The following is an 18,884-nucleotide window of genomic DNA, read 5'->3' on the forward strand; positions in this document are numbered from 1 at the left end:
CAACTAAACAGGTAAGCGCTGCAATCAAAGAAACACTTGCCTCCTCTTAAATTTTTAAATTTTTAGCTAAAGCTTAAAACCATCAAAAGGTTTGGTCCAATGTGCAGATGGCAGAGTTCATTTGCCGAGAACCCTGTGCAGAATGCAGCCGCGCGAGTTGTGATGGGGATTTCCCGATACTCCCATGTAACACCTCTACTCCGTGAGCTTCATTGGCTTCCGGTTGCCCTCCAGGTGAGATTCAAGGTGCTGGTGATGACCTATAAAGCCCTAAATGGCTTGGGTCCGGGATATTTAAGGGAACACCTGCTGCCAGCATCAAGTTCCCTTCATCCAGTGCGCTCGCAGAGGGAGGGTCTTCTCAGGGTGCCGCCGATAAAAGATTGCCGGCGGATAACACCCAGGGGGAGAGCCTTTTCTGTGGGTGCACCTGCCCTCTGGAACCAGCTGCCCGTGGAGCTCAGAACTGCCCCTGACCCACGTTCATTCCGCCGAGACCTGAAGACTTGGCTCTTTGAGCTCTCTGACCCAGGCTGAGAATTTTAACTGGGGTTTTATTTTCAGAGATAATTTAATCTTTTATTTGTCTTTTAACTTGTACTTTGTATTGGTATGATTTTAAAATGCCCTGTGGGCGGTATATAAATCTAATAAAATAAAAAAATAAATAAAAATAAAACCCTGCTACTATTGCACAGTCTACAAACTCCAAGGAATCCCAGATTACATTATAAAATATCATCTCAGCTAGCTCATTGTATCAGTGTTACTTAACTCTGAGGGATTTTGTCTACAAATGTTTTGAAAATCAGCCACAGTGGCCTAGTGGGAAATCTTCTCACATGCCCAGATCAAACAGAATGCAGGTTACCTTAAACATTGCCATGGATAAATCCTCAGACACAATAAATCTGTCCTGACGTTGCACCATTCTTACTGTGTTGTATCTGTGTTAATTATATTTTTCTTTATTTTGTGCCTTCAGTATTCTGGGTGCCTTTTCAGCTGCTTCATTCCCAGAGCTCCTCAGTACACTAAGGATCAACAATTAAAGGCAGGCTACTCAGAAACAATCATATCCTCATAGTTGGAGTTCTAGACTGACTGGGCACATGGCAGAATTGCCTCTTAACCTTTGGCAGTATGCAATCAAAAGTATTTCTCACAAAACTGATACTAGGATTTCCCCATAACCACTCTTAACATAACCTAACTGGGACTTTGAATCACTGATTTGTCCATGTTATGTGTAGATAGGCTCTTATCTGCCCTGGGTTCACCACTAATCAGATATAATAAGAGACTTTCTTACTTCTGCATAATCAGCTACTAATAGAAGCTCCACATATTTCATTGATTGTTGATCATCCCTCTTCACCTATGGCAGAAACACAATATATATATATACACATATACATATACGCTTGGGGTTTGTTTTGGTCAAACAATAAACTTCTGTACATATGTTCATTTTAAGAGAAATAATGACCAGTCATACATTAGAGGAGCAACTGTTCATAATAAGCATCAGTGGTTTCTCTCAAGCAAACTACATTTTAAGCTATATATAGGAATTGCTCTTTTACAGATGATTCATCATGTCTACACTTCATTTCAGTCCTACTCTCAGTTATCGGCCACACACAGAGATATATAATTACAAATTATTTGCATTTTATTTTATTATCAATACATTAAGCCTTAGTCCAGAATACTCACTGAACTATTCTCCTATAAATATTAGTTCCTATTACTTTATCACAAGATTTAAATTATGATTTATTTAAGTCACTAAGTATAGAAAATATTTCTAGCCTTCTGAACTGACTGAATTCTACTTTAGAAAAACCATTGGGCTTGTTTATTTATTTATTTATTTATTTTTATTTAAGAATATACCTTCTTAATAAATAAACAATGCCAGAATGATTACCTCATCTCCCACAGATGTTACCGGAACTTTCAGGATAGAAAAGGGCAACTTATGAAGCAATGAAAATATTATAAGGACATCAGAAATGAATTGGTTCTTCGCTGCTCAATTGTTTGCCAACAAAGAGATGAAACAGTTGTATGTGTGTGTGGGAGGGAGGGTGTTGGTGGCTGCTGCCAAGCGGGGGGGGGGGAGAGGGGGAGCATGTGAAGGTTGCAAAAGTGCATGCAAGTGATTTAAGGCCTGGGGCTGGCTGCTACCAGGTGGAGAAGGATGTATGGGTTGTTGCAGCAGCAGTGGTTGCAGTGGTGTGGTGTGCATGAATGATTTTGAGTCCTGAGGAAGGCGGGGTGGGAGGGAGAGAATAGATTTACTTGAAAAACTTGTAACCTTCCCTGCCAGCTTCCCCTTTGATTTTGCTTATGGGAGGCTGGCAGGGAAGGTCACAATTGGTAATCACATGACTGATTACTAGCTCAGTACTGTTGCAACTTCAAAAGGTCGCTAAAGAGTGGTCAACAAGCAAGGACTACCTGTACTTTTCAGCTTCAGCTTTCTATCCATTAGCATTGGGATAATAAACTAGCCTATTTTTTCTAACTGTCGGTGATTGAATGATTGTTGAAATAGCCCACGTAGAGCAATTTGAAAGCTGGAAAAAAGCAACATTTATTTTTTCCTCACTCCCTCCCACTCTCCCCCCTCACTCTGATGTTGCTACACCCTGTAAGATAAGAGGCAAAACTCAGACATACCCTGTGGTGACGTGTTTCAGTTCGGCCTGTCAACTCTGCAAGCCAATCTGTCACCTTTGATTCCAAATGCTCATTTCCACAACTTCCATGAGGAACTTTGAGATGCTCAGACCTGTAGATTAAGTGCTGCTCCTGACTATCAGGAAGAGGTTCTAAGACGTAACTGATGTTGTTGCTTATAAGTATAAGGCCACTGAAAAACAATTCAACAAACCATCAGAAGGCAGGGAAGGCAAATCAGCTAAAACAAAGAAAAAGAACAACAGCAGAATTTAGTAAGATGTAGTTCAGACTTGGTATTTACACGAGTGACATTTAGTAATGTTGAAAAGTTGCTAAGCCCATTTTATTCTTGATTTCCAAAGCTAACCAGGACTTTTAATAAAATCCTGGATTTTAAATTTTGAATTCAACAAAGAAAAGACATGGTTATTTCTAAGACCCCCCAAAAGACCATTCCACTTTATTAAATGGCTATAAGGAGACTAATATTGAATATATTACAATAAAACAAAGAGAACAAAAGAATCTTAAAGTAAAATTAGTAATGGAAGTAGAAAGGCTTCATGATAAAATGGAAAGGCCTTTAAAATACAGAGGTCTAAGCAACCTAACCAGTCTATGTCAATTTACTGCTATTGTTATTAGTTGTTCTTTTAAAATCGAGTTTTAACTTTATGTCAAAGTCACTGCTGTGAGATGGGCAGCCATATAAATTGATTGAAACAAAGGAATAAATAAACAAATTAATTAGTAGTGTCTCTTTTTTTTCAAGTTCAGTCTTTTCTGGAAGGAAGACTTTCTAAGTCACTGAAGACTATTGCAAACTATTATGGAGATCAGCCTCTGAAAAACCAAATTCTCTCTTTAGTCAGATGTTTTTCTGCCAGTAAATAGTCTTTTAATAATATTGCTTTTTTAAAAATATGGAATATTTATATGTTATTCATTTACAGTTATTTATGTTACACCACATAGTCATGTCTGTAAGGTAAGTAGCTATGGGAATAGATAAATAAATAAATAAAAAATAAGAGTGTGATCAACAGCTAATAGCACTATTGCCTGGCATGTTTTCATATATGTGGAATGAGTTTTAGTCAATATTGCTGTTTTCACAGCCTACTCCTGTTTTCTACAGAAAAGCTAATATTAAGTTTCAGGTAAACACTTACATATAGAACTGCTTTATTTAAATATTAAGTTATATTTGTTATATTTGTTATAAATGCTATAATTCAGAAATAATTACTGAGTTCCAAATGGGTTTTTAATGAAAACCAATTTACAAAGCAAGAAATTATTGTGGTCAGTCCATTTCCTAGTTGTGCTTTATTTTCCCATAAGAGCTAAAAATATATGCAAAAGTTTAGCTTCAGTTTTTTACCAGGAATCCCAAATTATTTTGATATTAGAACAATGTAAAGAATGGCCAGTATATGGAACAGTTGTACAGTCGATCAAAAAATTAACAACAATGAACTACAATTTTTGTTGGAAATTTTGAAGCCAGGGCCAAAACACCTGAAAAAGGAGGGATGGATCAAAGTGACTCACCTTGCACCTGTGATGCTTTCTATTTTGTGCAGGCCTTGTGTATCAGCCATAAAAGGCAGACTTTATTTTGTTTATAAACCCAGACAATTTGTTTACATTAAGTTTGGCTTGAGGCTATTGAGGATTTGAAAAAAATGGCCAAAGCTATTTCCTAACTGGACAGAAGCCCAGCTTTCAATAGGCCCTGAAGTGACCAAAAGGAAACCAAGTCCTGTTTATAAAAACAATGTGTTTAATTTCTTAAGTGCACTCTAGAATTAGCATATGTTAATCAACAGCAAAGGCTCATTGCTATCCAAGGATTTTACAAAATCCCATTACTAAGTGAGAACTTCATACTATAGTAAGGATCAGATGTTTGCAAGATTGCTACAAATATTAATCATAATCATAATAGTAAAGTTGGAAGGGACCTTGGAGGTCATCTAGTCCAACCCCCTGCTCAGGCAGGAAACCCTATACCATTTCAGACAAATGGCTGTCCAGTCTCTTCTTAAAAACTTCCAGTGTTGGAGCATTCACAGCCCCTGAGATATTGGAACACTGCTATCATGTCACCCCTCGTCCTTCTTTTCATTAGAATAGACATACCCAATTCCAGCAGCCCTTCCTTATATGTTTTAGCCTCCAGACCTCTAATCATTTTTGTTGCTCTTCTCTGCACAAGACCAAAATAAAATTCAGAAAACTGTTCTGAGATAAATAGTATCAGGCTAAAGAAGCAGAAAGGTAAGAATGAATGAAAATGGAAAGATCCTGGCATTTGTGAGAACTGGGGATTATTTGTACTGTTTTTGAAGAGACCTGCTTTGTATACAGAAATTCCAGATTTCATCCTTGATGTCTCCAGGGATGCTTGGAAAAAGAACCCACTTACCCCAAATTCTTCTGACCTGCTATCAGTTAAGATGGATAATACCGGGCTAGACCACGGGTAGGCAACCTTGGCTCTTTTACGACTTGTGGACTTCAACTCCCAGAATTCCTGAGCCAGCCATGCTGAGGGGAAAGGGAGAGGTTTCCAAGCTGAGCCATGCTGACTCAGGAATTCTGGGAGTTGGTCCACAAGTCATAAAAGAACCCAGGTTGCCTACCCCTGGGATAGACAGTCAATTATCTTATTCCAAATAAGCCAAACAGGAAGACTCTATAGATCCCCAGAAAATGGAGATACAAATTCATATTTGTTTTTACAGTAAGGATAATTAACTTCCAACTTGTGAGTTATGTGAAGCTAGTCTATCTTCTTTTTTTATGGCCCTTGAAGCCTCTTAAAATTAGTTTAGAAAAATTTGCTGCAAAACTCTGAAGCAGCTTTTTTTTTTACAAAGTAGTAAAATAGGTGTAGCTGGATACTTCTTTTTTAAAGTCAAGTTTCTTAAAACAAATGAGTGTATCAGTACCCCCCACCCCCGAATGCGATCATCTCAGTGTAGTCCCTAGTGTTGTTGTTGGTGATGATGGAGGAGGAGAAGGAAAGGGAGCAGCAGCAGCAGTCCTGTTGCCAAAAGCAGCCCCTCCCTATCTTGTGGTATTTGGAAGGAAGAGTAGAAATAAAGCTTACTGACTCCTTCTGAGATCATCCTCAGAAATATTGGTTTAATAGCAGAGCTTCATGCAGAGAAAAGCTCTCATTTGTCCATCATTATTTAGCTATTCATTTATCTCAGGGGTCTTCAAACTTGGCCCTTTTATGACTTGTAGACTTCAACTCCTAGAATTCCTCAGCCAGGCACGCTGGCTGAAGAATTCTGGGAGTTGAAGTCCACAAGTCATAAAAGGGCCAAGTTTGAAGACCCCTGATTCATCTAGTATTTTTAAAGTCCTTTGGTCATCACTCTATATTTTAACAGCAAATTATGAGATTGTGCAAATGTTACTTTGTAGACAGAGAACGCATGAAAGAGCTGGAAACTCACCGTAGACCTCTGCATGTGCTGAGCACCACACTTGATTCACGAATGGCCCTCACTCTTCCATGGTAAAAGCAATTATCCTGAGAGGGTGAAAGGAAGTGTCAAGAGCAAGTAATCTCATTCTGCAGATTCGTTTATCTTTCCCCGCTCCTTTGGTAGGGATCTACGTCAATGTTACATGAAAAGTAGGCATGAAAGGCATAAAAGTGACGCTATTATGGCTTATTTAACCCTCTGGAGATAGGAAGGCTTTTCAATCTTTCCCTCTACTCACCCCTAGTAAAATAAAAACTTATAGCTGAATTGTCCATAATGGCTGGGTGTCCCAGATTGGTCTAAACCATAATACAGTTACAGTTAATTTTGTCTTGATAAACCCCAGCAATTGTAGTTATCCAATAAACAACATTTAAATTGAACATGGCTTAGCAAAAGGTTTGGACAATGCCAGAAATTATGTTATGGACGAGCTCAGACAGCACCAAGCACCCTTCATTTCAACCCTGAATTGCAAATATCCTGAACATGTTTACTGACTTCTGGGGTAGCTAGTATTTTACAGTTTTCTTCTTATGAAAAACCACAACATATTGCAAAATGATAAAACTATACTACATAGAATTCCATTATGAAAACTAGCAAATGGGAGAAAAAAATCCGCAACCCAACAGCCATTACAATTTTGCACAGTCAGCCTCTTTTAGAAAACTACAGTAAAGAGAAGAAGAAAGGTGTTATTATGTACACTTATTTGTAAACCTATCTGAAGTGCTGCTAGACAGTCTACATTTTTCCCAGTCAGTTAATTTATAAGAGAGGTCCGGCTGGACAAGAGCCAACTGGCATAAGTTAGTTTTGGAAGGCCTTGAGAGGATAACAAGCTTTCAGATCCCACTTAGCAGAAAGCAGAAGTTGAGAGGTCAGCTCCTGGACCACATCCAGGTAGAAACAACACACAAATTTAGAATCTGGGATTTTCACATATGGAGCTTTGCTATTGAGGCAAAAGAAAAGATTATAGCCAATCTTTTTAGTTTTATAACAGGAAGAGTCCTCTGCAGAAAAAAGCAAGGGATAGGCATTCTGTTTAATTCTCTTTTAATTTTTGTATTTTTGTATTTTGTCTTTTGTCTTTTAACAAGTACTGCCCTGTTCACCGCCCTGAGTCCTTCGGGAGAAGGGTGGTATACAAATAAAATTAATAATAATAATAATAATAATAATAATAATAATAATAATAATAATAATAATAATAATAATAATAATAATAATAATAATAATATGATGTAGGGCATGGGCTAGCAGGCATGTCAAACTGCTGGCCTGTGGGCCAGATGCATCATGCCCAAACCGTGCTCACCCCATTGCCGGCAATGGGGGAAATGTCGCGATACGTCGCGCAACGTCATGTGACATCGCGGGTTTGACATGCCTGCGACATGCCTGGGCTAGAGCATAAAAAGACAATACACAAGTAGAAAGTGCAAGTTGAGAGGTCAAAACATGGCAATCAGAAAGAATGCACATTATAGCACGGCTTCATATTAGTTCAGCTGCATAGTTCTAGTGTTTTGGGGTGTGGGGGGTTGGCACTATAGTTCAGGGGGCCATCAGCATATCATTGCAAGACAGCACTGCACTAGAGACACCAATGTAGTTCATTGCCAATTTTGTATGGAATTTCAAGGGCCACACCCAAATTGCAAGCTAATTCTACGTACGTAGTTATGGATCACTGCAGTTGTAACAGCAGTGCTCTGCGGTGCTCTTCATCATTGCACTTAACAATTTCACTCAACATTTCAGCGGATTCTGTGAAACAATATTTGTTAAATTGCTAATGTGGGATGTAGCAAATTGCAAGAGTTTTACTTTTTAAAATAAAATCACAGTTTGGAAAAGGAATAGAACTTATTTCTATTTTGGCTGTTTTAAGTATTCTGCCTCATCTGAATTGTATTTATTTATTGTTGAAGTTTCAATGTTAAATACTACTCCAAAATTACTCTGGGCAGTGAAGAAATAAAAAAAAATACAGTGGCTTATCATATTTACTCAAAGAAAGATAACTCAGTGAAGAAATGAAAACTGTAGCAGCCACTATCAAAAATCCCCCATCAGATTCTTATTCAATCACTACTTCCATATTACATCATTACACTTAGCAATGAACTCATCTGGAAAAAAGCAAAAGACCAATGAATGTTTCTTTATTTACTTCCCCAGCTTTGAAACAGAGTATATTTGAAACTGCTCGCTTGATTTTTTTTTTAATTTTTTGTGCCTCCAAATCATTTTTTTCAGGGTGAAATCAAGACTTGTTCTGTGTAAAGCCTATCAAAGTTGGAACCAGGTTTGTGTTCAAATGGATTTGTCTCATCAAATTACATTTGATACTCACTGTTTTGTTCAAGAAGATAGTTTGGGCTGTTCCAGTTTTAGTATAATGAGTTTCAGTGTAATCTGGTGCAAAGAGATCCCTACCAACAAAAATGAAGAAACAGAGAAGGATGGGGTGGAGGAAAAAAATAATATTAATATTATTTGAATATTCAATGAAATCTTGTAACTATGTCCTCAGTAACCAGTTCTAACATTTAGCAAAAGTGACCAATCAGACTCATGAAAAAATTAGATTAAAGTTGTGACAATGATTAATAAATGTCAACATTATGTGTCAAGAAAAATGGCAAAATGAAGTAAAACCAATTTAGCAGGTGAAAAAATAGTCTTCCTAAAACTGTGCTGGACATCTGATTTCCTGTGGCCAATCTGACATTTCAACAATCTGCATAATGCAATATGAGATGGAAAGAAAAATGTCTTTCTCTCTTCACTCCTTTTGTACCATTCATAATTCTATAAACATATGATTGTTCATGTCATTAGCCTTCCATAGGTTGGTGATTCTTCACCTCATGAATTCATAGAAAAGATAAGAGAAACTTAAGTATTTTGTACACCAAATGTGCTCTGGAAAAACTTCAGGTTAATGGATCAGTCATGGAAGCTTTTATCCTCTCGTTGTAAGACTCTAACAAATCTAATTTTGCTTTTCCCTTGCTCTTTGTTAATGTTGCATCTTCAGACTATGGTTAACCAAAACAGCCACAAACAAAACTGCAAAATAAGCTCAGTTATATATCCTATGATACCAAGGGTCTGGACAGCATGCATCTTCAAAAATCAATCATTTTCTTTGCCATTTCTTGTCTGGAAAACGACATTAGCAATTAGCAAAGAGTGGCCAGGAGAATGGTTGAGTCAAGATTGCTTTGTGGAGTAGTGAAACTAAATGCAGTTAAACTTTATTATTATGTCTGAGTCTCAATGATCTACATTTGTTCAGGGTTCAGAACCTGCTTATTTATTACCCACATAGCTGCTTATTCAAGTATATGCAAATATGCTACATTTTCTATATATACCCATATATTTATACCCATAATTGAATCTTATTTGAATATCTTTGCTCTCTTCCAACTTTCAGGTCTCAAACAAATGAGAATGGCTGAATTGTACCTCAACAGTGTGATGCTATTAAGAGCACTATATATACAATTAATACTGTTTATATATTCCTTATATTGTCTTTCTATCCCTTCATTTCCCTTTATTGTTCTCCAGCCTATGATGCCATTCTTTAGACAGTAAAAGAAACAGGAAATATTGGGATTATTTACAAGGAACAAACAAAACTGCATCATCTGATTTCTATCTAGTAACACAAATTTAACATTAACAATAGTCAAAACAGATTTTGGGATGCTATCAAGATGACTAAAACTGTTCCCAGATGAGAGACAACCACTTTAATATTGTTACCATTTTCCTTTTGCCTAAAATGTAATCTCAGAGAAAGAATTTTCAGTTTGTATGCCTTGCTTTCTGCAAATAAAGGATTCATCAAGGGCTCCTTAAATCCTAAAACTAGAATTTAGGATAACCAACATTTTAGACAGTAATACCATCTGTACAAGTTGAGTTTAATCAATATCTCATCTCTGTCAGAAATGCCATGTACCTTACATAGGAATACACTTTTATCAGGTCTGTATGAAACTCCAAAGTAAAACATTATGTACAATATTTTAAAATATGAAAAGGGTAAAGTTTAATACTTAGCTCTAGTCTCTTCTTGTCTTACTACTGTCAGTTTAACAACTAAAAAGCTGACCTTTTTCCCCTCTAAAGTTACTTTTGAGAAATAATTTAGAACACATTTCCACTTCTATAGTACTATCCTTTTATCAATTATAGAATAAATATAATAAGTAAATCTAATAAAAGCTGGAGATGGAGTAATAACTTCCCAAATCCTATAGCAGACCCATTCAACATTTAGTTGACCCATTCAACATTTGTTTCCTACTTAAGAGAGAACTTTTACAAAATGTTTTATAGGTGGCATTTAGATCCTAAAAAGCTTGCAAGTATGTATCCGAATTATCAACCTAAATGCTGGAGATGTGGTGGAGAAGACGCAACGTATTTTCATATATGGTGGACATGTAAAAAGGTTAAAGCTTTTTGGATTAAAATCTGGTGGAATATGCAGAAGATATTTAAGCAAAGGATAAAGTTTTGTCCGCAATTGTTTTTATTGGGCGTAACTACGGATAATACTGTCGTGGACACTAAGTTGATGTTGAACTTAATTACGGCAGCAAGACTTTTAGTAGGTCAATATTGGAAGAAGGAGGAACTGCCGACTATAGAAGAATGAACTTTAAAAGTTTCTGACCTGGCGGAAATGGCAAAGATTTCGGCTTATTTGAAAGACCATTCGCAACAACGTTATATTATGGAGTGGAAAAAGTGGATTGATTATATCCAGAACAAATATGGGACTAAAAAGAGCCTTGGTGGAGCAGTGGGCTAATGCCTCCTTACGTAACACCAGCTGCCTGCAATTAGTGCAGGTTTGCATCCCACCAGGCTCAAGGTTGACTCAGCCTTCCATCCTTCCGAGGTAGGTAAAATGAGGACCCAGATTGTTGGGGGCAATTAAGCTGACTTTGTAATAATGCCGCTTGGGGGTGTGTGAAAGCCCTAATAAGCAGGCATATACATAGAATGAAGGCTACTGCTAAGCTTGTAAGCTGCCCTGAGTCTTCGGAGAAGGGCGGGATATAAATGGAATTAAAATAAAATAAAAATAAAAAGTTTCATTTAGTATTTGTATAAGTTTTTTATGTGATATTAGTACTGCTTGTAGTCATTTTATATGAGCTAGAGTGCGATAGACTTAATAGTTTATTGTTGTTAACATATGGTTGTTTATGATTGTTTTTACTTTTATACCTTGTATTTAGCTCTGGGAAGTCGGGGAGGGGGGAAGGGGTGGGGGGAGGGCTAGGGAGGGTTAGGAAGGGTTGGGTGGAGGGAGGGGGGGAGGGATTGTTAAAGATAAAATGTATTGTAAAACTTTTCAATAAAAAAAAAACATTTGTTTCCCTAGTAAAATTATCAGAAGACACTATTAGTAACTAATATACCTCTATAATCCTAAAAGTAATTCCAAAATTCTTGTTATACAACACAATCTGCTTACTAGATGTCAGAATTCAGTAGGAAAATCTAGTAGATGAAAGAAGCTGCATAGACACTGGTTGCAATAAGAAAAAAGGCAAGGGACTCAAATGTTATTTCTGAATTAAGGGGATCCTCCATCTCCCATGTCACCATAACTACTCTGTCGCTGAGCCATTGCCACCCTACTTTCTGCCCATCATCTTTGTATTTCTTCTCGGGTATCCTGGTTACTTTCCTTTCCAGCCTCCCCCTCTAATTACTTGGGGTCATCAGGAAGCTGTTACTTTAATGATAGAAAGGGCTTACTGCTTAGTGCTCTATCTCTATCCATGCTCATCATTATCATTACCTCTGAGCTCATTTGGCTCACAGCCCACAGACAATCTGAACACATAAAAAATGGATGGACCTTGAAAAAAATCATTTTGCTGCACTACATGTTCATTTCATTACTAAACATATACTTTAAAAGGTGTCTGTTTCCTGTCCCATTACTGAGTTCTCATTGACAATTGGAAGCCATCCAGGGCAGTGATGGGATTCAGCCGGTTCGCAACACTTTGGCAGAACCAGTAACTAATTTTTTGTTACCCAGGCCCAGAATGGACTTCCGGAAATGGCATCCACACAGAGAACCAGTTGCTCACATATTTGAATCCCACCACTGATCCAGGGTCATTATGAGCTGGGTGGTAGATGCCCACCAAGATGCAGAATCTTAGATATACAAACCAATGTTTAATGCTAACAAAGAAAATGTATATTTGTGAATGTACCTTTAAATCAGTCTACCAATTAAATTGACAAGTCCAAGTTTTCTTAGCAACATTTTTGATAGTAGTTTACTACTACCTTCTTCCTAAGGCAGAGAGAGAGAGAGAGAGAGAGAGAGAGAGAGAGAATGCCTACATTAACCTAACTTCCATGACTAAGGCAGAATTAGAATTTAAACTATTCCAATTTCTAATCCACTACACAAAACAACTTCATGAACTACACTAAGCTGATTCTCTAGCAACAGGGTCAGTAATTATTCTATAATGTAAGCCTTATGTTAGCTTTTCTCAACCTGGTGCTAGGGATACAATACTAACAATTCTTAGCTAGTGTGGAAATAAATGAGCAATGCAAACCTATAGATATCTACCAAGGTCATTGGGACTGAGCATATTTAGTAACTTTAAAATTTGCTCTTCAACAATGGTTCTTGACTGTGGATGTAAAAAAGTCCACTAAAGACCTCACTGGAACCATGATCTGGATGACTGAGAATCTCCATAGAGAGATGAATGACTAATTATTTCAATATGATGATGGCTACTGTGGTCTTTATTCCCTGAAGAACATGATAAAATCTGATGTACCTATTTATTCAAAGTCATCCATTTCCTTGTTATCTTACCACAAAAATGTATGTAATGGCAAACCTTATGAATATGTGGCTAATGAGTTTGGAGGAACTAAGATCAATGTGGTCTATGTGTGATAGTTTACACTATTTTCCTGAAACAAAATGAACCACTTCCTTTCCCCCCCCTTAAGTATGTTTGATCTTTGATGTTAGACTGATGAGTGCACTATTGGAAGATTAGGGACAAACTATTATCCATCTATGTGGTTGATAATGACTTGATGGCACATAATCATTCAACTGACTGATTGTATTTAAGATTCCCCCCCATCTTCAGATATTTTGCTGCTTTTATTTATTGCCTATGTATCCTGCTTTTCTTTGAGAGAACAAGATAATGTACATGGGGGTTTCCCTGCATGTAACTGCCACAACAAAAGACACAAAACCATAACTTTTTTGCAAAATGATGAAATATTACTTGAAAGAAGTGGGTCGCTGTACCAATTACTCTAATACCCATGTCTCTAACCAATGAGATAAATACTTGCTTCTTGTCCCAAGAATTATGTGTTATATTTAAAGACAGTGAACAATGTCCAACATGCTCTTCCCCGAATATTCAGGAGCAGATTTCTCAAACTGGGGCCAAAATATTTGGGGGGGGGGGGTTATCATTTTGTGAAAATTGCAATTGTATTCTTCTTCCTACACCTGTAAAATATCTGTGAAGAATGTTAAGAGGGGCTAGACTTAACCTCAGGATGAAGCCTTTTTCAGAAGTTATATATTGTATTCTTTACGTTGAAAAAAACGGAATCTTAGAAACAGGAGAAAGAAAAAAAGCTAAAAATCACTTTGTTCTTCAGATGGCCAAAGTTACAGAGATTCCCAATTTTGATAGGAGAATCTGATAGGTGTTTCACGGCCAATCAATGAATTAAAGTATAAATTAATAGAGCTTATGAATTTTTTTATTTATTTTTTTTGCTATAATTAATCTTTCCTTTTTAACCTAATGTCTATGGAGATTCTCAGTCATCCAGGTCATGATTGTCCCCAAGCTGCTTTTTCAGGCAACTACACTTTCTTCTTTTTCTCTGAAGACATTTCACTTCTCATCCAAGAAGCTTCTTCAGCTCTAACTGAGTGGTGGGGAACAGAAAGATTTATACTCCTTGCAGAAAGCTGGTCATTTGCATTCTTTTAGAGAGTCCTTGAGGCCATTTGGAGGTTATCTGTGTCCTCAAGGTCACTGGTTTCCTTTTGTAAATCCGATCAGTCAAATACAGGTAGTCCCCAGCTTAGAATCACAATTGGGACCAGAATATCGTTTGCTAAGAAATTGGATTTTGCAATTTATTTTTGCCATGGTGGTTAAGCAAATCACTGCAGTTGTGAAGTGAAGCATGGAGTCAATAAGAGCATCTGGTTTCCCTCATTGATTTGGGTTATCAGAAGCTGGTTGGGAAGGTTGCAAAGGGGATCACATGGCCCCAGGATGCTGTAACATGTAGCAAATACATGCTGATTTCCAAGCACCTCAATTTTCATCACGTGACTATGGGGTTACTGCAATGTATGTATGTGTGAGGACCAGGTGTAAGTCACTTCTTTCAGTGCCGTCAAATGGTCACTAAACGAATGGTTGTAAGTCAAGGACTACCTGCAATATTTATTTAAACTGCTGTTAGTACAGCAACGCAACCAGTGACCTAATTTTGACCACACTGATTGGGAAAGGAAACTGTTCAAAGTGATAAGGTAAATTTTATATTTGTTTTTTGAAGTGCTGCAATCATAGAAAATAGCAATGGCTGACTTTATCTCTAGCTGCTGCAGCTGCTTTGTTTAGCTGGACGTGCATCTGAAAAAACATAGGGAGAAAAATAAAACGCCAGGTAAAAGAACAAATAGAGGGTAAAATAACCGTGAATTATATAAAGTTTGGGCTCAGACCTGTTTATTCTCAAGTAAGCTCAATTAATTTCAGTAGGACTTAACTTCCAAGTTTGCATGTTTAGGATTATTAGGATCAAAAGTTTGCATTCTTTTTTCACTGAAAGAATACACTGTGTGGTGAATATAGCTTAACTGTGGCCTGCAGAGTTAGCATCCTTTCTGCTAAAATACAGATGTTGGCTGAAAGCAGACAGCTGTTGCCACTTTTCATTACAGTAGAAATCTCAGGAGCAGAGCCCCATCCAGAGAATGAGCGAGAACCTGGCCTGTAGCCACAACATACAGATGTTTTAAAGGCTGAATTTCCCTTCCAGCCCTATTCAGCACATTTTTGGCTATGCTCCACTGTGTCAATGACACCATTGTTCCGAGCAAAGCCTCCATCTTCAGAGTAGGGGATGGAGCAACGAAGGCGCCTGCAGTGAAGGGGGTTTCTATTTTGTGGCATTAACGCCATTAACACAATGTGAAGAGAAGGGATGCAAATAGTTTATGAATGAGGCAGATGGAAATTTTGGGTAGAAAATGCCAGTATGCCAGTATAGACACACACAGTTTCTTTGTTGCAAAACTGTTCTACTGAGTTCATCATCTCTTACACAAGGGAAAACCTCATCAGAACGGATAAACATACCTAAGACAAATTTTCTAACCACTGCGCTGGTGGTTAGAATGCAGTATTGCAGGCTAACTCTGCCCACAGTCAGGAGTTTGATCCTGATGGGCTCAAGGTTGACTCAGCTTTCCATACTTCCAAGGCTATTCTTCTAGGTTTCGGGATAGGGTGGATTAACTCTTTTTACCTCAATAATTTTCAACTATGGTTTCAATGTTATTCATAACTTAATTGAGATTAATCTGGGAATAGTACATGTGATTGCACTACTCAGTGAAAACTCAGGAACAATACTGATTAGGCAAAGTTCATAATCTTCATTGTCTACATACTAATGTCCAACATACAGGAAATAAACAAGATGAGCTTGTTTACGTGCTGTAGATATACTTCAGCAGAATAATCTTCTACCATTCCCAATCCTACACTCTGATTCCAATACAAAATCAAAGACATCTTCCCCACATTTAACAGAAGAAAGTGGGGGATCTGAGAAACACCAGATTGTTGGAAGAGTAGCCAGTTCAGAGTATCTGAACCGAGGAACCATATCTCCAGAGTAAATTATACCTCCAAAACAAGTCACAAAGCATAATTCAATTTAACGATTATGAATAGTGGCCAGTGAAAACCAGAAGCTTCTGGAATAAAAGCCGTTGCCTGAAGTAATTCAAGCACTAAAACAATGATTGTATCAATCTGACATTAAAACTATGAAGTAACTTGATTAATCCTATTTCTATCAAATTTGCCAATGCCTGTTACTTAACATTTTGAAACTTCCTTCAGAACCTTCCTTGCTTTGACTATGTTGTTTCAACTATGTTCATATTAAGTTAACATTGCTTTTTGACCCAGGATTGTCTATTTCTTGCAGTTATGTAAGACAAGAGCCTTTTGAGACTCTTTCTTCCATGATGGAAGAAGGTGAGATCTTTATTTGATGTAACACAATTAAAAGACAACAAAATCCTGTACAAATCCATAACACTGACAATATCTCTGACTATTCGGGACACAGTTGGGAAATTTGTGGGCTTTTAGCTGTTCTTGAATCACAACTCCCAATATTCCTTTTCATTGACTATGTTGTCTGGGATGCCTAGATTTGTAACTTCTGACAGTTCGAAAATGTCATCCATTCCTTATCTCAATCTAAAGTCTACCATCTGTGATGAACATCTCTATTTATTAATTTTACATTTCACCCATCTCACCGTTAATGCGACTCTGAGCAACTCTCTTTAGTACCTAGTGATTGAGAATGGGTGGTAGTAACATCTTAACTGGCATAAAATACAGAAAATCTCAAAAGTCCTTTAAATTATATTATTACTGTCAGCACTTCTGAGACAGCAGAGACAGAGGCCATGCTACTTAAACATTTTCAGAGTTGTAGACCCAACAGCTCTGGAGAACTGATGAAGACTATAATAGACCAAGGCTATTTTCACAAATCCCTTTATTTCAGGCAAGGGTGCAGTTTCAAGCACTTGTTATAAAGTCTCTTCCAGAAGAACTTGAGATACCATACCAGATACCTCCTCTGGTTTGAGACCTGCTGATTTTTGTATACAAATTATTATTTTTTTTTAAAAGTTATGTCCCAGAAATCTTTCATTCTTGGTCAGGATGGCTGAGGATGTAGAAACTGTTGGTTAACATCTGGAAGGCTACAAATATGCCACCTTTCAGAGATGGGAAACCTACATTCATCCTGTTACTAATGAACTACAATTCCCAGCATTGAGGGGCGCTGGGTGCTGTATTGGAGTGTACCAGGTTTCCTATCCTTGTTTCATACTGAACAATTCTCTATGGAACTCTCTGGTAGGTCTTGTTCTAGCACAGCTCTTCTTACATGTGTATTTGTTTAAAAGGGCAGAGAGGAATTTTGTTCTGTAAAACCATCTTATCTCTCTAAGGAAGTGTTGGAATTTATGAAATACAAAATGATGACTGCATATATTCAGTACCAAATACTAGACTTAGGTAATGGCCAAGAACCAAGATTCATCTATCAAAGACAACATTTACTTTTAATCATTGCAGACTTAGTTTTCACGTTTGATTAACCTGCAGTCAAATCTATTATTATTATTATTATTTATTAAATTTATATACCACCCTTCTCCCGAGGGACTCAGGGCGGTGAACAGGGCACATATAAATAACAAATACAAAAATTAAAAAGAGAATTAAATAATCGCCCAATAAAACAATACAGTATAAAAACCAATTAAAAACCCTAAAATCCCCCCATCAGGCCAGGCCAGCTTGTTCGAATAAGTGGGTCTTCAGACCGCGTCGGAAGGAGCGAAGGTCCGGTGCCGTCCGGAGCTCGACCGGCAGCTGGTTCCATAAGGCCGGAGCACCCACAGAGAAGGCCCTCCCCCTGGGGGCCGCCAGCCGACATTCTCTGACCGGAGGCACCCTGAGGAGGCCCTCTCTGTGGGAACGCACAGGGCGGAGGGAAGTTGACGCTGGCAGCAGGTGGTCCACAAGGTACTCCGGACCCATGCCATGTAGGGACTTAAAGACCATAACTAGAACCTTGAACCTCACCCGGAAGACAACTGGTAACCAATGTAGCTCACGGAGCAAAGGTGTAACATGGGAGTATCGGGAAACTCCCAAGACAACTCTCGCGGCCGCATTCTGTACCAGTTGGAGCCTCCGAGTGGTCTTCAAGGGCAGCCCCATGTAAAGAGCATTGCAGTAGTCCAGACGAGAGGTCACGAGCGCATGAGTGACCGTACACAGGGCATCCCGGTCTAGATAGGGCCGCAACTGGCGCACCAGGCGAACCTGGGCGAAAGCCCCCCTAGTCACGGCCACTATATGAACCAACTCTCCTGAAAAATGTAATTTCAAGGGGAACCTTTTTTGTGTGGGATTGGAACATCAATGCTTCTTTGCTATAGGCAAATAATCACCTGTATGAGTGAGGATTATCTGCTGTATCCACACAATTTATTATACTATGGTTTCAAGCTTGTATTTTTAGACAAGCTGCTTGCACTGACATCTTTCAGCCTATATTTTGCTGATCTGGGATCACTGAGAGGCTAAGAATGAAAGCCACCCTTTCATTAACACACCCAGCCCCTAAGCTAAAAAGAGGATAAAGTCATCCTTTTTAGATGCTGATGTTCAACATGCTCTGCCAAAGCTAGAGATTTCAATCCTCTTTACTTCAGCATCTTCCTATTTGTGAAGAATGCAACTTTTCAAGCAATGCTTGCTTCTCTCTCCTCCC

At 38.0% G+C, this 18,884-nt stretch overlaps 1 protein-coding gene across 1 annotated transcript in view; it reads right to left on the reverse strand.

Moving 5' to 3' along the window:
* The window catches only part of ADAM19 (ADAM metallopeptidase domain 19), a 76,287-nt gene that overhangs the window by 29,086 nt on the left and 28,317 nt on the right, over positions 1 to 18,884 (reverse strand). Inside the window, exons 4-7 of the mRNA XM_081319542.1 lie at positions 8,563 to 8,641; positions 6,165 to 6,241; positions 2,689 to 2,881; positions 1,313 to 1,378 (exon numbers count right to left, since the gene is read on the reverse strand). Coding sequence (XP_081175668.1) covers positions 1,313 to 1,378; positions 2,689 to 2,881; positions 6,165 to 6,241; positions 8,563 to 8,641 — 415 coding nt within the window. The remainder of the gene's footprint in view (positions 1 to 1,312; positions 1,379 to 2,688; positions 2,882 to 6,164; positions 6,242 to 8,562; positions 8,642 to 18,884) is intronic.

This window comes from Vipera berus (genome assembly GCF_964194415.1).
Source record: "Vipera berus genome assembly, chromosome: 2".
Lineage (NCBI taxonomy): Eukaryota > Metazoa > Chordata > Lepidosauria > Squamata > Viperidae > Vipera > Vipera berus.